Source organism: Streptopelia decaocto, assembly GCF_964273445.1.
Source record: "Streptopelia decaocto genome assembly, chromosome: 3".
In the NCBI taxonomy this organism is placed as follows: Eukaryota; Metazoa; Chordata; class Aves; order Columbiformes; family Columbidae; genus Streptopelia; species Streptopelia decaocto.
The window spans coordinates 68,802,082-68,822,122 of NC_138656.1; the positions used below are offsets into that span (position 1 = coordinate 68,802,082).

General features: G+C 37.3%; 1 protein-coding gene across 11 annotated transcripts in view; it reads left to right on the forward strand.

The window, feature by feature from the left end:
* The window catches only part of FAM184A (family with sequence similarity 184 member A), a 76,674-nt gene that overhangs the window by 12,032 nt on the left and 44,601 nt on the right, over positions 1 to 20,041 (forward strand). For all 11 annotated transcript variants that reach the window (XR_014183783.1, XM_082049687.1, XM_082049691.1 and 8 more), the window contains exons 2-3: positions 15,459 to 16,313; positions 17,483 to 17,618. Coding sequence is in view for 10 of the 11 variants with exons in the window: in XM_082049687.1 (XP_081905813.1) it covers positions 15,459 to 16,313; positions 17,483 to 17,618 (991 nt within the window). In the remaining variant the exon portion in view is untranslated. The remainder of the gene's footprint in view (positions 1 to 15,458; positions 16,314 to 17,482; positions 17,619 to 20,041) is intronic.

Below are 20,041 nucleotides of genomic sequence, written 5' to 3' on the forward strand. Positions count from 1 at the left end.
TTATACACTTGTGTTTGCCTTTATAAATGGTGCATTAGCTGCTATTTGAGAGTCCCAATAGGCTGTATCATATGTTGAAATAGATTAATTTCCTGGTGGTTACACCTTCACCTCATTTTACACCTTCCTTATACTTGTTTCCTAAAGAGAACTACATTGCTTTCAAGCAGAAACCATACAGAACAATAGATGACATAGCTTAATTTTAGGTATTTTTTGACTTTTCTTGGGCAACCGGGACATGGTGGAAGCTGAACCTACAATGCAAATTTCACTTCTCAACATGTATAGAATATGGGTATGGAAGGATGTATATGCTTTTCAACAGTTATAGGATGGGAGTATGGCTTAGAGCTTCAGCATTAACAGCTCATTTTAATATCTTGCTTTCTGAAGTACCGTATAGTATTACCAGACTTGAATCTTCTATGTCCTATAGCCAAAAAGCCTTGTAAGGCAGCTTATGTTGAATTCCTTGCATATATTCACAAAGCATTGAAAATAAAAGTTAAATTTTTTTTATGTGACCTGAGAAACTCAGATGATCAGGTTTCTTTGGCTAGTGTAATTTATGTGTTTTGGGTTTTTTTTTTTGTTTTTTTTTTGTTTGTTTTTTTTCCTGTGGGGGTTTGTGTTAGGGGTGTATGTGCTTTGTTTTTTGTGGTGTTGTCTTTTGTTCAGGCGTTTTTTGTTTCTGTGTGGGTTTGTTTTCCCGATAGAATAGAAAGTTAAGTCTAACTCTTGGTAAGTGCAAAGGGATTTATGTTTACTTAATACTTCAGTAATTAGTCCCTTACCACTTTTTGCTTCTTTTTGAAATGTTTATATTTGGGACTGGGAGGATACGTTCCTTGTTTGTTATGATACACTGGTATCACTAATGTCCTATTGTAATGACACACAAATTAATTCACTGGAAATTCTGCATTGAGTTTTAGTTCATTTTATATTTTGGTTCTGTGATTGAAGACTGCCCAAAATGAAGAAGGTATATTATGAATTTCATGAAAACGCTATGGCAAACTAACAAGTGCAGGTATTTATTTAAGTTTTTATCTATAAAAGGAGACATTTGTGAAATGTATGTAGCTCTGCTGCTATACACTGAAGTTGTTAATTTTTAATGTTTTTTATCATAAATAACCTTTACACTTTCATGGAAGATAAGTTGTTTTGGAAGCTGTGTTGTACACAGTCGTTCTAACACTGAAACTACAGGAAGAAAGCCATGGAAGTTCTAAGTGTAGATTAGAATCAGGGAGAGGGTATGCTGAAAGCAGAACAGAAAACTAGGGATCAAAATCTGTCCTCTTTATTAGAACCTTTCCTGGCTGTCATGGGAAAATGAGTGCATTAATTGCTGCAGATATTTGTGCCTTACTGTTTTTAAGAGTGCTATCATTAAAAAACAGCCAGCCAAAGCATTTTGCAACCAACCAATGGTATTTGCTAGCTGAATTTAATTGAACTTTGAAAAAGTAGTTGAAAACTTCAGCAAATTGGTTGTCCACTGCTAAATATTTTAGTCTGAAAAGCAAATTTTCTGTACTGTCTCATAATAAGTTAAGACATAATTTATAATTTTGTGGAGTTACAACTGGTATATTGGAAGCTGTGTTGTATGTAAAATAGTCTTAAAATGTGCCTCAGAATAATTTCTCAGGATTCTATGAATGTGTTCTTTGCATATGGCTTGCTCACACCATTCTTAAATTTTCTCTTAGCTAATGGTGTAGTTTTAAGTATATCACCAACTTACCTCATTTTTTCATATAAAAATTGAGATTTTTCTTTTTTACAGTAGGAGTCAACTAGGCATGTTTGTTTGAGAGACTGAATATGTATATAATCTGACATGTGCATGATACAGACTTGTACTTACCTCAAGGCTGGAGGCCTTGAGTTAATTATTTAATGTGAGGTTGCACACAAGTCCTCAGTAATAATTTTTTAGTATATGCATTTTTTTTTTTTAATTGAGTGGTTCAGAAAATCTGTGGTAGAAGGAACTGCACAAGCTTTATCTTGATAAACTAGAGAAAAAAGTTTGTCTTTTTTATGAGATGTTTTATGGGGAATTTAAAATTAGATACATCCTCACTGCTGTTTGTCATATGCCTGTGTGATTCTCTGGGTGTATCCTAGACAAATAGACATTAAGGTAGACTGAAAACTGGCTGAACTGCTGGGCTTAAAGTGTTGTGGTCAGCAACATGAAGCCCAGTTGGAGGCCAGTCACTAGTGGTGAACACTAGAGGCTGATACTCAGGACAGTACTGTTTGACATCTTCGTTAGTGACCTGGATAATGAGACAAAATGCACAGTCAGCGAGTTTGTAGACAAAACTGGAACAAGTGGTTGATAAAACAGATGGGCATGCTGCTATTCAGAGATGGACAGGCTGGAGAAATGCAATGATGGGAGCCTCGTTCGAAGTCCTGCATTTGGGGCACAGTAACAAGTATGTGGTTGGGATTGACTGTCTGGAAAAGCAGCTTTGCAGAAAAGGCCCTGAGGTCCTGATAGACAACAAGTTGAACATGATCCAGCAATGTGCCTTTGTGGCAAAGAGGGCCACTGGCATACTGAACTGAGCTCAATGGAGATCCCATCTACTCACTACTGGTGAGACTCACCTGGGGTGCTGAGTCCAGTTCTGGGCTCCCCAGTATGGAAGAGATGTGAACATGCTGGAGCAAGTCCAGCAAAAGGCCACTTACATGATCAAAGGACTGGACCATCTGTTGTAGTGAGAGAGGCAGAGAGCTGGAACTGTTTAGCCTGGAGAAGGCTCAGGGGGATCTTACGAATGTGTGTCTATAGCAGATGGTAGGGAGTCAAGACAACTGAGCAGGCGTATTCTTAGTGGTGCCTCATGAAAAGATGAGGCAATGGGCACAAACTAAAATATAAGAAATTCCATTTAAACATAAGAAAGCACTTCTTTTGCTGTGAGGATGGTCAAATACAGAAACAGGTTGCCCAGAGAGGATGTGGAGTCTACTTCTTTGGAGATATTCAAAACCCACTTGAGCAAGGCCCAGCATAGTCTATTCTAGTTTATCCTGCTTTGAGGAAGGAAGTTGGGCTAGATGACCTCTAGAGGGGCCTTCCAACATCAGCCCTTCTGTGAATTCCATATACATGTTGTTTCTATAGTAGTTGTGGTGAACCCTTAAGTTGTTGGTGTGAAATGGCAAAACTAATAGCCATTATTGTGTAAACACTGAAAGGTAACTAAGAATTATAAATGTTTTTCATTGTATGATAGGTATCTGTAGGTTACTGGAAAGTATCCCAGTGGGCCACTGCAAACTTGTCCTAGATTTATCTCAGGCTGAGCTCTGAGAATAAACTTGGACTGTCAAGTGGTGTGATTTTGAGCAATAGTGACTGTGCTACCTTCTTTACTTTAAGGTTTTGCTCCTATAACCTCTGGAAAAAAAAAATGGAAGCTTTGTGTTCAGTCCTTAGTTTGAGCATGATTTTTTTTTCAATTAAAATCTGGATCATTTTTTCCTGAAAGAGGGAAGAGAAATTACTTCAAGGTAGTATGATATTTCTGGGGAAGTGGCTCAAATTTTTCTAAATGTGCTAAAAATTCTATGAATAGACAAGTTTCTGGTTGGAGTTTCCTGTTTTCATTCTGGAAAATTATCATTTACCATTGAACCTCCAGATATGATTTGTCATTAAGGCCTTCCATAAAATGAAAAATGTTGTAGGTAAAACTACTGAGTTGGGAGTCTTGCAGTGTATGCTTTTCACAATTTTAATATTTCTTTCCTGCATAGCTGCATACGTGTTTACGTGCATACGTGCCTTTCATTCACTTAACAAGCATGGAAAGTGGAGAAAATAATGAGAAAGAAATGAACTTGTTTTCCAGTATGCCATTCAAACCATTGGTGAAGAATTCTTTGCTCCATGGAGGCTGCGTGGTATATTCTTGATCTCTTCTGAGGAATCACTAGATACTGGAATTGCATAGAATCTGCAGAAGTTCTTTACGAAATAGGAATTAACATAAATCAAGTGTTGGAAGGAAAAGACCTGCATCAGAGAGAGTGTGAAAATGAACATTTTCAGATGGGGAAGAGAAGCTAGGAAGACTTTTTATCTGGCTTGCCATACAGTACTGCTGTTTCACTGGGGAAACTGAATACAAGAAATATTTTGCTAATGTTTTTATCAGCTCAGCACTTGAGGACTCATAGTAACAATGAATAACAGCATATATAAGTGATAATCATGCTGACTATGCCTTGATTTCAGGTTTATAAGCAAACTAAGAAGAAAAGAGATTAACTTTCTTTAGTGTCATCTTCATTTACAATTTATTCCAAAAATGCTTGTGACATTTTCAGGTGATGGCACTTAAGAATATTGCTTTGGATATCCTCTAGAGCAGATTTAGAAATGTAGGTGCTTGATTTTATTTTACGTTTCCTGAGTTGTTGTTCTGTCTCTACCACCCCTGCCCCATCCCCCCTTGCCAAATAAAACAAAAAGCAAATCCCTTTCATTCTAAATAGTTAAAGCTTTTAATCCTTTTAGTTTCAGTTCCCAATATTAGTGGCTACTTCCACAAAAATGATTGTTTCTTAAGAAGCAAGACAACTTGTTGTACATACTCTTACTTATTTAAAAACTGTGTTTCTAGCTAGGCTGTGTATGGAGAAATCCAAAACCAGTCAATGACCAGACAGCTTTTCATCAGAAACATCTAGTGAAAGCTAACTGTTTAAAAACATGACACTTTAGATGGTAAAAGTTAATAGGTTTCAGGGTGGAAAGATTAAGATTGAAAAAGAAGTTTTTAGTCTTAAATTATGATGAAAGTCAGCTTGAATGATAAAGCAGGGAAATAGATTTTGAAGGAAACAGGGCAGTAATTTTTTAGACTTTGGATTATTTTGAGCCTTATAACTTATTTTTCTATCTAATAAAAATAACTACATAACATATTTCTTTCTGAAACTATAGATGTGATTGTATCAAGAATAATTTAGCCAAGTCTAGCTAAAAGAGAGACTTAAAATAGGATTTATATTGACTTAAATTATAGTGACTGTGTTAGACACTTCTGTAGTGGCTCTTTCAAAAAAAGCATTGATTTTAGAATGGAATAGGGGAACTTAAGCTTGCTTTCAGTCAACAAATGGAGTTGCCTAACTAATCTTACTGCTTTTATATTGTTTTCTTACTCTAAGTTAAGAATATGTATGTGTGATGGATTTGTTGTTGAAATAATTTTGCAGAAAACCTCAACTTCTAATCATTCTTTTAGGCTCTAGTCACTTCATTATCAGTGAGTGTTATCCTTTGAGCAGTTTGATCCCACTGAATAAAACTTACTTTTTAAGTGCCATCTCTCATATATTTTGCACAGAAAGACTGTTTTTCCTAAGTGGACATTCTTTCAAGGAGAAATGTGAATTGCTTTTTATTAAGAAAGGGAAAACATATGAAGTGATGAATTAGAAAGTATGCTTTCATTTAAAAAAATATATATAAATACAGAGGGAGTGTGGCAGAATGCAAACCCCCCTCTCTTCCCCTCCCTCCTTCAGTATGGAAGGAGTGGGCACATCTCCTTCTCTCTCTGCTACTTGAGGCTAACAGCTTCTTTTTTTGGCCCCAGAGCACCCTGGCCAGGGCCATTAGGAGAAGGGAGTGCCGAGGCGCCAGTGAGCCACTGGGCACCTGCGGCCAGTGTGGGGGATGTTTGGAGGCTTCAGGGTGCAGAGAAGCTTCTAGAATGCCTACAGTCAGATCTGATCAGCCAGTATAAAAACGGGATTCTCATCGAGACTCTGCCCATTGTCGCGGGTCTCTCGGAGCACGAGCAAGATGCTGCCACCGAGAGCCCCCCTCCCCGGGATGGAGACTCCGCTTGCCTTGCCGCCACGGGTGTGAGTAAAACTTCTCGCAGAATTGCGAGTATATTTATACTTTCCGTGCACATATGCACGCGTAACTTTCCATGCTCAATACGAGCACGTGTATAAATTATTTCCTCGCACAATCGTGAGTGTATTTTCCTTCCATGCACGTTTGCATGTGTAACTTTCCGTGCACATTTGCACGCTTACTTTCCGTGCTTAATACAAGCACGTGTACTTTCCATGCACATTTGCACGTGTAACTTTCTGTGCTCAATACGAGCACGTGTATAAATTATTTCCTCGCACAATCGCGAGTGTATTTTCCTCCTGTGCTTCCACATAAGCACGTGTAATATTCCGTGCACATTTGCACGTGTAAGTAAATTAACCCTCGCAGGATTGCGAGTGTATTATAAATTTACCCTTGCAGAATCGCGAGTGTACACTTCCCATACTCACTATGAGTACGTGTATCTCTTTAAAAGTAATCCCACACCGTGTTTAGGCAAGTGTGTACTCCAGGACTCAGGGACAGGTCCAGCATTGTTTTGGGTGAAGCCACGTGCATGCACTCTGTGGACCGCCTGTTGTATTAGTTGCTGCCCCTTAATAATTTTCCTCAACTGATATCCGAACCTGTATTTAAGTCACTTTTGGAGTGCTAAAACCCTGTTTCTCACCGGTTTAATAAAAGTTGTTTTGGACCCTGTTGTCCCTTAAACTAACCTCGGGGTGCCTCTGTGACAGGGAGGGAGGGAAATTTCTGAATGAGATTAAGTCTGGAAAAAAAATTTCCAGCTTCATTAACTGTGTCTTGAATGAATATTAACGTGTCATTTAATGATACAAAACAGAGAAACTGGAAAAGAGCAACTTACTATAGCTTGCAGGTAATTAGAGCAGATGGAAATACTGCATCTGTATTTTTTCTGTAATGTAGTTCTGAAACAATGCTGATGGTACAGGATGAATAAATTTTTAAATCATAGTGTTGAAGTAGTCTGAGAAGCTTTGTAAAGAACTGCTGTGTTTTGATGAAGGTGGTTATAGCAGAGCTCTTATCAATTAAACAAGTTTAGGACTACTTAGTTTGATTTGTAGGTATTGGCTGAGTTGAAAAACAAGTACTGATTTCCAGGGAGATGTTATAAAACACTTAAGCTATTTTCTGCTGGTATTTGCTCCCATTCTGACTAAATTTTGAAGCTTTTCTAAAGCATATTTTCATCTTTCATAGCAGTCTTTCTGCAATATGTTCTTGGATTGTATTGAAATCTGTCATCATGAAAATATTTTTCCTGTCACAGTCAGATTTAAACCTACATTAAACTCTATTCTGACTTATTCTGCAGCTTGGTTTTATGGTTTGGCACAGGAAACAAACATATGCATTTAACAAAACAAAATGTCTCAATTACACAGGTAATATACTGCTCAGAAATAGCTGTTGTTAAGAACAGTGTAATATGAGTGTATGGAATTGGATTGCTGAACACTGTAAACTTACATAACTCTGTTAGAGCCAGCAATGCAAGTGTAGAACAGTTGAACATTTCTCTCAGAAATGGATGTCATGTAGTAGCCAAGTGGGAGATTTCATGTCAGGTCATACAAAGCAGTAGTGGTGATGTTTCCCCTAGAGCTGGGGAAATAGTCCTGTATAATTTGGTTTATAGTAAAGAGGTGCACTTCACCTGTATCCATCTGCTGCTTATATTTCTGTCAAGGTATTCAAGTCTACTTTTTCCTCCTGTAAAAGCTGTTTTGGTTCAAGATTGTGCAGACAAGCCTGGATGTTTTAGTCCTGAATTTAGTTACTTAAACTGAATCTGACCAGTAGGCCACCCATCTGCAGTGTTCTTTAATGGGCATCTTAGACATTACTTCTAGTCAGTGGCTGATGCTGTTCAACTGAGTATCCAACCATATCTCGTAGTCCTATGCTATTACCTTCAAATAGCTCTTCCCATTTAATCTGTATTTCTTGTTTGTGTGACATCACATCTGCTTGCCTTGCAACTGAGTTTTTGCCTCCACTGAAGATATTCTGAAGGTTGTATTGTATTTGGGTGATGCAGCATTGTATCTGTCTGTCATGCTTTAGCCAGGCCATGATTCTTTTAAAAACTGTATAAAATGAACTTGTAGTTCATCAATGTTCAAGTTGTTTGCTTGTTTTCTAAGTAACCTTGCTATGAAAGTCCTGAAAACCAAACTAGAAGAGTTTTCAGGATATAGGACCCACATGTTGCGTCTAGTGCATGTTGTATCTAATATTTATTCTCCTCTTTTCTGCTCTTCTGTCTTCTCCTTGTCTTAACAGGAATAACAACTTGACCTCTTCCCCAAACTGACAATCTAAATTGCATGTTGGCAAGTAATTTTTCCTCTTTTTCCCTTCCATCAAACATCGCATGCCTTCCATAACTACTGCCTTGTTTTCTGGAAGGGAAATGCTACATCTAAGGTCTCCTATTTTTTAAATTGTATTTTGATAAACATTTGTGAGTGATATCTGTCCTTATTCCTCAGAAACCTGGGTACAGTTATCTTATGTGGCATGCCCTAACTCATCACATGGTACAAATTCCTTTGCTCCATTGTAATTTGTTGGGGTGAGGAAAATACCCACTTGTCCATTTTCTGCAGTATATCCAAGGATACCTATATAGGGGAAAAAAACAGAATTTCTACTAACCATAGCAGGATGCCATCTATTCTACAGTGCACCCACCCCACACAGCCAAAGAACTTGCTCTACAGAATGGAATGGAGTTGCCCCCGAGTATCTATTTCTGCCAGCTTTGCAAATGCACTGATGTCTCTGTCAAATCCCCTTTTGTCTCCCTAAGGTAGCATTCTGCTGGTGAGACCCAGTCTTAGAGACACTGAGCTGCTAGAGCAGGAGGAGTAACAGCCTGATTGCCCACTCTGCCCATTGTAATGGCTGAATTGTTTCTCAGTTCACAAGTGATTGCTGAAATAATTTGGAAATGTGGCATGTTGTGTCCTGGCCCAGAGACATGAGGTTTAAACCACTCTGATTCCTGACAGCAAACTGGCTTCTGAACTTCTGACCCCATCTTCCTGTTGTTGCTGGGCATGTTTGTGTATAAAATATGGTGCAGGTACCATCTCCTTTTGTTGAATCTTCGATTGCACAGTGCTCTACAGCTGTAGATTTACCTGTTGGCATGCTTTTGATTTCTGTTACCTGGTTATTCTTGTTCCTGAATTTGGACAAAGTGCATATTTTCAAGATGGGCTATTGTAACATTAAGTTCTTGATTAGCTCTCAGAAAGCCTCTCATTTGTTGTCTGGTACAACTCTAGGAGAAGGGAAAAAGGCAACAGTGAATGACTGAACTGGGCACACTGATGGTTCTGTTCCTGTGCCGAGACATGCTCTGTATCTCTTCTTCAGGTGAAGACATCTCCTACCCCACAATTAACTGGAATGTGGCATGCCATTTTCTGATAATTAAATTTTAAGGTACAGACACTAGTAATTTATAAATATATTGAGATGCAATTACAAGTGGATCTTTTCACCTAGTGGGATTTTCAGGCAAGTGCTAAGAAGAGTTGATATTTCAGTGTGGGCCATGCGCAAATAAACAAAACACAGGAAGGATTGTAAGTCAAGTAGTTAACGCAATATTGATCTGTACTTGGCAGTTCAGAAAGTATACATGGGTTATCAGCAGATCAGATTTACAGGTACTTGAGGAGCATGTGTTTAGGAGCATGAGGAAAGTGTCTTCAGGTGTGTGTGCCCCTGTGAGGCTTTATGCCTTCTGTGTATGGTATTGAACATCAAGAAACCTGAAAGTACAAAATAAATATTTTTTTTCTCTTGTTTAATTATCAGCTTAGATGTTAGTGAACAATGCATATCCTCTAACTTATTGAGACTTCTCTTTTGTAGAAAATTAAGAGTAAATGGTTAGCAAGAGGTGTGAAAATGAGAAATGGTCATTGTTTGTTTTCATTCAAAGGTTGAATGTTAGTTAGAAGTGGAAATCAGTTAATGTTCTATTCCTGGAAATAAATTATGGGGAATTTGACAGCATCGCTCTAAATAATTAATTGTAAATGGAAGACATTAGAGATTACTTTGGAAAGGTCATTGCTGTAATAAAAATAATTCAGTATATATTTTCAGACTTTCTAAAGGAATAAAGTACTGAATTTTACTTAAGCGTAAGTTGACTTAATGCATCAAGACTACTGAACACCTAAAGGATATTTCCATAGTGCATTTTCTGTGAGAGTATATTTTTTTTGAGGAAAAAAATTCAATTCCTTGCCCTCTGTGGATTTATCCCAAAGGAAGACTACTGTAGTTAGACCAGCTTTTCTGGGGAGATGGTTTTGGCAGGGGACAACTACTTTTACAGCTGCAAACCATATTTGTCTCTTCCCAGCTCATCATGCTGCACTGTTAATGTACTGGCCCAAACATCTAAGAAGACTTGCAGTGAACCAGATAGCTGAAGAACAAGTGCCTTCCTTCCACTTTTTCAGTGATGTCTAAGCAATCCTGGCCTAAAGTTCTGGGCTTTGTTCTGTTGCGTTGCCAGCAACACAAAGGACTGGACTGACAAAGCATCTGTATTTGCGGTATTTTCCATAAGGGACCAAAAGATCTTTCTAGAAAAAGGGATTTAATTATTTAAAAATTGAAATTAAAAAAGAGAGAGGGAGTTGGACATACATAGGTTTTGGGGCTCGGATTCTTTTAGTATACATAATATGGCTTTTTAAAGGGGTGTTTCAGATTTGGCAATAACTTGGGTTTTCCCCGTTAAATACTCTGAGCAGAGTTGTCTCTTGGTTACAGTTTAAGGAGAAAAAAGTCCCATTAAAATGTAACTTCAAAGGTTATTATATGAAAAAATCTTCAGTGCTTATCTTGTGGTGTTTAGTAAAATCAAACTTTTTCTGTGTTTTAAATGGTTTATTTTATTTATTTTGTCTTAAATTGACCTTTCATGGATCATAATACATACATTTTTAAATGCTAAAATATAACATACTTTTCATTATTTGGCATTATTTGATCAACAGGAAGAAAAGGGGAAAAATGAATGCAATAGCCATTTCAACAAAAGCATGATTATTCGAAACTATAGTAGAGGGTACATTTCTACATAAAATCAATTCATAATAATGCCTGGAAGTTTTTTTTTTGTTTCTTGTTAATGTTGTAGATGAAACTTTTCTGTTTGCATCCCACTGTGTCTGTGGGGTGTGACTCGTTTCTAGAAAACCCGTTGCTGTTTCCCATTGTATTTTACTTCTCCCTGCATCTCACAGTTCTTATGTACCCACAGAGAGCAAGGGTAGGTCAGGCTCATTGGTCCATCTCTGTGTTCCATATCATTAATTAGCTGCTCATGCATGAGCAATTCTGTGCTGGCACTGTGTTTGTGTGGTTCACATCATAGGCGTGGAACACCGAAAAGCCTTGGGATGCCTCTGGGTGCTCTGATGGTGTTTCACACCAGTGGGTGCAGACAGCACCAGCACTCACAGGCTGCAGCACTGGGAACAAGACACTTTGCCTGAACTAGGCTGAATACAGTGCCCTAAGCCAGGAACCCACATGTTAAGTCTAAAATGAAGTTTTAGCAGAGATGTAAGGTTGATGTTTGTGTAAGATATGTAGTGATGTTTTGGTTTCTCATAGGCATCATTTCATGTTTCCATGTAAAATTAGAGAAAATGAGCCACACTCATTTTTGGAGGTATTTTCTGTGCTGCAAAACATATTTGGCACCTAATACTAGTGTTAAGGTCAATTACACATTTTTAATTAAAAAAATCATTCTGTCGTGACTAAATTGCTGGCAGGAGCAGCTGACCCAAGTGCAGCTGACCATGCAAGAGCTGATCAGCTCTCCAAACCATAACATCTCATTTGGAGTTAAAAATATTTCTCAGCCAAACAGTAAAACTTTCATCTTTCAGCCACAAGTGTTAAACACTGATTGTTGTTTGTATTACATGTAGTTCAAGATACCAAAGCTGATGCAGCAACAGACTTGCTTAACCTTACCACATAGAATATAACTGAAAACCCCAATACTCAATTAGTTGCATAAAAAAGGTTATTCCTGTTATTGTTACTCTCATACTACGTTGAAGTTCTTCAGACCAAGGCATATAGTGTTTCAGTAGATTTGTATTAATAATTATGTTACTATTTTGTATTAAAAAAAAAAGTATTAAGGCCTTCAGCTGGCAATCTCTGTATTCTTGGAGAAAGTATGGTTCTGTCTGTACCTCTGGAATGATATACTAACTGAAAATACAGTAAAGTACAATTAAATTTCTTTTGTGTGTGTGTGTCACCTGATAAAAATGGCAATGTGTATGGTACATTTAGAGTGGAGCTCAAAAAATGTGCATTCCTCAAATGGGAAGTTTATGCTTCTTAGTAATATTCAGTTTTACTGAAAAGGGTATTAGTATTTTTCAAAGCATTTGTAACAAGCATGGTTAGGAAATGGCTCATCCTCTGGTTTAAAAGTAGAGAGTGCAAAACTTGTTTTATCTGCCCATCTCCAACTTTTGCAACCTTACTGCCTTTAAATTTTCAGAAACTTACTTGAGCCAGGAACTATTTCTTTTAGCTAGAACTTTAAAAGTATTCATTTGTTCCAATGGATTTCAGTTTCTGCTTTCATTTCATTAGAATGCTGTTAGGTTACTTTTACTTCAGTTAGTACAGATTTTTTTTTTTTTCTATATTCCTATGATAATGCAGTGCATCAAATTCTTAAATATAAAATTATATAGTTATGATATAGTTACTTTAAAGATACTGAGATTTATTTAGAGCTGGAATTCAGGCTGCTGAAGAATATATGTTATGATGCAACGTTCAGTTGCATGCATTTTATTTTATTTTTACATTTTCCATAAGACACCCATGTCCTTCGTTTTGGGATTGAATGGTGCTTACTGAATTTGTAAGTGTTTGGTGCTTTTTGTATGGAGCAACTGGATGATGAGAATTTAAAGATATTGTCTGAATCTGGCATTGCATATAGGCTTATTTTTCACTTGGACTTCTCATTGGGTGTCCCATTGCCAAATCATAATACCCTTGAAAATACTATGTGATTTATACTTTCTGCAGATTATAGTGCTGCATAACCTGAGACTGGAACACTGCCTGAAGTGAAGAACATCATTATGGCACTTCTGTGCAGAAGGCAGGAGTCAAGGGCTGTTTCGAGCATTGGATTTGACCTAGTGTTCTGCAAACACTTATTATATACCACACTTATGATCAGGTTATGATTTTTGTAATAGCTTTTAAACGACATTGTCTAGCTTCTCTGACCAAAACTAAGACTTCTTCATGTAAAATACTGAATGTATGTTTAAAAAAATAAACCCCTCAATTTTAAAAGTATTTCTGATATGAACAAAGGATTTGAGCACTGGACACCGTTTAAACAACAGGGAGATGAACCTTTGGGATCCAATAGTTGAGACTGTGTTGGTGACAGGAGAGAGGTGAAAGCTTTGTGATCAGAAGTGCATATGGGAATATAAAAGGTGAAAGCCTTGGGTGAAGGGCATTGCAGTGATAGTTGTGATTCTACTAATAGAACTGCATGTGGGTCCGTTGTTGTCATTTTTTGTAATGTATTGGAGTTTTCTGAGTCTCTGAACCATGAAGCTCTTTCACAGTAGGAAAAGCTATTTTTTCCAGGAAAGGAGGAAGCCAAAAGTCTACCTGCTGCGGGCAGAGGTGTTAGCAGCATTAAGACCAGTTTCCAAAACCGCTGAAGAGCTATTTCCCCCTGCCCTCCCTTTCATTAAATAATCCGTACATATGTTAGAAAAATTGAACTAGAATAATGTAAGTTGAACTGTCTTGTGATTTATTTTGAAAACTTTCTATATAAAGATGAGTGAGGCTGATGAGTTTTTCTTTCCATCTGATGTGGTTTCAGAACTTTTTTCTTTATTTTCTTCTTTGTTTTCCTTTTTGTTTAATCCAAAGCCTGGTCTTCTAGGTTTTTTTGGCATAAGTAACAAAATGATGTGTGTTTCATATTTTAGATAATAAAATTTAGAATACAATGTCTGGATTCTTGTTTAAAAACAAACAAACCAAACAAAAAGCAACCAACAATAAACGCTAGAATATAAAGCTTGTTATGTGACCTGCCCAAAATCTTGAATCAGTCTGATTTTTCACTCGTGAGAACTCTTTTGAGCTTTGTAACTTGTCTGAACACTTGACTGTCGACAATCTCTCCAGAACGCGGAGTCTCTGTGGTTGGTGCCAGAAGAGCGATTCTGGGCCTTCCTCATATTTCCTGACCCTGACAGCAAGTCAATGCAATCTTCCTCTTTTGTATGGTTGAATGTTAACGGAGAACTGGTCCACGTTCTGTTCTCATGGAAAAAAAAAATCCCCAAAGGGCAGGTTCTTTCTAAATTCTCTGCTGCTTCTTTGTCCATTTTTGTCGCTTTTTGTTCATTTTGAAGATATACAAAATATACTGATCAGAAGACTTTTCTGTTCAGATGTGGTTTATAGCTCTTCTGTCTGTAACATATTTGGGAAGTGTGGGGATTTCCTGGAGTTCTGAGTACAAAATATTGTGTTAAAACCACTTACTGCATGAATAGTTTAATCACTGATCTGTATGTATACACATGCCTATACATATCTCTGTGTTGGTGAGAGTACTTCCCAGTTAAAAGCCAAAAAGACAACCTACCATGTTGTGATGCAACTGGAACATCCCATAGGAGATATCTGGTTACTTGAAAACTTTCACTGAATGTTAGCTTTGCTGATCGTGCAGCCTTCTTGAGCTGCTCAGCTCCCTGGACTCCCCAAACTCTTGGCTGTGCTGCTGGCTGCTTTTCTGTTCAGCTCACTTATTAGCTGGAGAGTTGGCAAGCTCGTGCAGTGAGGGACCTCAGGAGATCCATGGACACAGGATGCCTACTAGATAAGCTGTGAGAAATGAAATTGTATCTGGTCTGCCACCAGGCCTACAAACTAGAACAATGAATATTGTCATTTTAGGTGTTTCTAAAATGAAATGTTTAAAAATAAGTTAGCATTTGGAAAAGAGGAATTTGAGACTTGGATTTTGGTACTATTTAGTTTCATGTTGTAATGTATAATCCATGTGTGTTATTCTCTAACAGAAAACCTCCCTTCAAATTTCTTTTTAGGCTATACTTTTAATTTTTTAAAAAATGTTTTGTTTTTCAATGTGTTGAACATGTTTTTTCTCCCAGTGATATTTACAACAATGACATGCATATAAAGGCAAAATTTGATCAGGAAAATTATAGGTTAAAAAAGTGTAGGAAAAAAACATTCTACAAGATGTATAAGGTTGTCATGATTCATACAGTATTTATCTAGTCATATCAATAATAATATTGGATGTCTTATTTGTATCATAAAAACATGCCAGATTGTCAAAAGTAGGTTTCAGAGTGTCTGTGTGTTTTTTAATATGATGTAACAGATAGGATTTTACAGAATGCCTTTTCTCTAATATAATATTTCATGTTCGCAGGTGATATATGCTTTGAACACTAAAAATGATGAACATGAAGCTGCTATCCAAGCCCTTAAGGATGCTCATGAAGAAGAAATTCAACAAATTCTTGCAGAGACTAGAGAGAAGATCTTGCAATATAAAAGTAAAGTTGCAGAAGAAATGGATCTCAAGAGGAAGATACAGGTTTTAGAAGAGTCACTGGAAGATCATAAAAAGATGAAACATCAGGCTTTGACAGAATTTGAAGCCTATAAGGACAGGGTTGAAGATATGCAGCTTTGTGCAGAAGCTCAGCATGTCCAGCGTGTAGTGACCATGTCAAGAGAAGTAGAAGAGATCAGAAAGAAATTTGAGGAAAGACTACGAAGTTTCATACAATTGCAAGTGCAGTATGAGAAGGACAAGCGTACAGCTCTGGAAGACTTGAGAGCTGCCCACAGGCTTGAGATTCAAGAACTCCTGAAGACTCAGCAGAGTCAGAATGCTACTTTAAGTAAGGGTCAAGAAAAGCTAGAGGAATTGCATAGACTAGAGCTGGAAGACTTAAACAATAAAGTTGAAGAGTTAAGGCTGGAAAGAAAAAAACTCATTGAGGAGTATGAAGGCAAACTCAGTAAAGCACAGTCCTTCTATGAACATGAACTTGATTCTTTGAAAAGATCTCAGCTTTTTACAGCAGAAAGTCTACATGCTTGCAAAGAGAAAGAAGTGGAGCTAAGAAAAGAATTTCAAAACCAGGAAAGTATGTTGCGCAAGAACCTGGGAAAACTTAAAACCGAATTGCAAATGGTCCAGGATGAAGCTGCCAGTCTACGGGAAAAATGCCAAAAACTTCAGGTGGCTCTTGGTACAGCAGAAAACAATGTTCAGGTGAGATCGATGACATATTGTGCCCAAGACTCTGAATTTTCTTTTCCTATTTATGTTGTCTTTCCATGAGGCTGAAGGTTGAGGTGATTGGAACATGCAAACTTAATTTTCTGTCACTAGTACTTGATTATAGTCCACTTCTAAATGTATTTATATTTTAAAATTTATGTGTTCAATTTTTCCAGACTGAATTAATGTTACTTTGTATTCCAGTAGAATCTAGAAGCCCCTACACACAGGAAAGTTTTGGTCTCCTTCCTTTCAGCTGTTCATGCACAGAACATGGTTGTTCTAGTCATACTACTCAAAGTGTAGTATACGCAATAGAATACTCAAAACTGTTACCACTTAAAGAACACACAAAAAATCCCAAATGTAGCCCTGTTCCACAGTATCTGCAGCAGATTTTTTAAAATCATGTCCTGCTCAGATCATCATGGCTGAGGTGATCAAGGGCATAATTTCACCACTTCTGATGTCCATGTTTCATTACACATCCTGTCCAGTGATTTCCCCAATTATGTTTCCTGCTTTAGTTTCTGAAATGATGCTTTATTATTAATTTTAAATGATGAGAAATCTGGCTTTCCTTTTAAAACAGACAAGATTTCCCATTCTTTCCACGATGGTTGAGAACATATCATCACACTACCCAAGATATGCTATTGTGAATCAGCGTATCAGACTTAAAACATACGAAATATTTGATTTAACTAATTGCCTAGTTCTCATTTTATGTATATCAATGTACAGCTTAATTTGTGTCAGCAATAAACATTCACAGTTGCAATGGAGGACACTGTAAACTGCTATGAACATATAGTGGGCTCTTCTTCACATACCAGAAAACAGGTTTTTCAAATTGGCTCCCAGACTCTGTGGACCATTTTACTGTTTTTATTTTTAGTATACTTTTTTGAATATTGTCACATTTCTCTTATGCATCCTTGTCATGCCATATATCCAGTATCTTGTAGTGCATCAACCATATTTTTGGAAAAACACATAATACAAAATTAATATGATGGTAATATTACAAGATTTCAACTTTTGTATGAATAAAGCTTGTTTGCTGAAGGGTCTTTTCTATGTATTTTAATCTATTGCTCATTTCAATTTAAACAGGATTGTATATAATGGTAACAGGCATTATACTGTTCTTCCTCTAGGTTCTTCAAAAACAGCTTGATGATGTGAAGGAGGAGGAGATGTCATTGTTAAGCAAACACAAAGAAGTGGAAAGTGAGCTAGCAGCTGCTAGAGAGCGCTTACAGCAGCAGGCCACTGATCTTGTTCTCAAAGCCAGTATGTATGTTAGTAACTTAATCTGGAAAAGTAATGTGTCTATTGATTCTAACTTTTCCTTTTTCTTTTAGTCCTTGTGCAAGTCTAGACTGCCTAAACACTGTTCAATGCTGTCCATAGGTGTTTCTAACAAGTTTTGTTTGGTTTTTCCTTTTTTTTTTTTTTTTAACTGTTATCACATACATTGCACTTGTGATTCTTTTACTGTGTACTTACTTGTTCAGATGTTCTACTTTGTATGGCATGTCTTCCAGACCTTGGAATTTCTTGCCTTAACTGTGCTTGCACAGAATGCTTCTGCTGTGTATCTGTTCACCACATAATCATAGGGACATCCCTCCTGTTTCTCCACCCTTTTTCAGTTGCCTTTACCTTTTTGCTGAGACTGCAGTACTTTGCTTTATACTTACTGTCAGAAGACTTGCAGCTTGTCAGTTAATAAATCTGTTAGGTTTTTCTTTATAACTGTTTTCTTGACTTCTCTGTACTTGTTGGCATGTGGAGAGGCATAGAAAATGGTTTAAGATTTGCCTTCACACATGTGGGTTTTAACTTCTTGGCATTGTCTCTCTAAAGTGCTTAGTGGTAGGGCATGGGCCTGGGCCCAGGTACTTGAACTTGGTTAACTATACTGTGGGTAGGATTGTAAGCTAAAAATAAACCCCTGGCTTATCTTTGGCCTTGTTCAAATAGACCAATCGTAGAAATACCTGATTATTTTCCACACAAGTTAACACAAGCCCAGGGGCCCTTCCCAAAAGTCAGTTTGGATAACATCACCTTGTTTTGAAGGCTGGGATGGTGCCAGACTGTGCTAGTCTGCCTTAGGGCCAGAAAATACTTCACAGCGTTAACTTGCTAATACTGTGATAGTTTACTATTTATATTATATATATTACCATATTTACTATTACTGTAATAGCTTACTGTTAACTGGCTACGTGTGGCCTAGCCCTCAAGCTGTATATATGACTGTGGCCTGTGTCAAGGCTTTATTTCTGTCCTTCAAATAGTGAAGCAGTTCCTGCAGATGCACTGAGTGTGTCTGCTGCCTAGGGAGAGCTTCATGCCTAGGACAAATGGCATGGATGAGCTAAGTAAGGGCTAGGAATAGTCTGGGCTATATATTTGGACAATATAGAGGCCAGCTGGGACTCAAAACTGCCAAGTCCTACTGGATGTAAATAGCTAAAAGGAATGCACTTCCTGCAAAGAGGATCTCAAATGGAAATCTGACTTTCCAAAAAGTGATGTGTGAAGCACTCATAGAAGAATTGACCTGAGACCATTGGAGGAAAAAACCTGTTCTCATACACTTTTCAGCAACCAGCTGGAAACAAACAACCAGGCTATTTTTCCTTTTTACTGATGGCAACGAGTCATCTAGACTGTGTCTCCAGTGCTGGTCTTGTGTGGCACCAAGGTTTTTAGCTTTACAAGAAACTGAGCTCAGTGGTACTGTCAATAGCACATCTTTGCTTTACAGCACCTGGCTGTGCAACAAGAACCAGGAGCCCTCTTTACAGCCATGCCACCAAGCCATTAAGTATAATTTGTTACCAGCCTGTTTGGAAATGGTTTCTGACTCTGGCCCACTGCCATCTTCTTTAATTCTTCAGCTTACACTTGGAACTCAGAAATCCTTCTCCAAAGAAACTAAATTCTCACACTTATTTACCATTCAAAATATTTACTCTTTGTATTGTAATTTGAGAACACTATAGCAAGTCTATTATGGGAAATTAATATATTCTTCTTTTTATCCTGGAATTCTAAACCTGAAAAGAAACGGCTACATTTCATACCTTCTGTGTAGAGCAAGAGGAACAGGAAACCTCCATTGTTTGTCGGTATTGCTAGGACAAAAGCTGTAGATCAAGTGTGTGTGTGGTGCTTAAAATAAATTATGCATGTACATAATACTTCCTGACCAACTTGAAATTCTTGTATGATTATTCTCCTTGTTGTATTCTAAAATCTGGGTTTGCAAATACATTTCTTAAATGGCTGAACTTGTGAAACAAGGTAGTTTTTGAAATGTTATAGAAATTCAGTGTACTCATTAAGTTTTTCTCTTCAGCTTTTAGTTTTATCAAACAAAAATGTCAAAATGATTCTTAGAATTCTCCAGGGCTTAGTACAATTAGAGGTGTGCATAGTTTGTAGAAATACTACTAATTTTGAAGCATTCTTCATGGCCAAATTCCATTATATATCTCACTGTCCTTCCCTTCACATCAGTGTCCACTGACAACACAGGCTAAAATAGTTTACTTTTTGGCACATGTTGCTTTCAGTGCAGGTGGAAATGAATGCTGGTTAAATTATGAGTTGAGTAAAACCATACCAGCTTTATCACTAGACTTCCATGTTCTTCTTTCTGTTGTGTAGCTTATCATGGGGTAAAAATGTGCAGTTTTAGG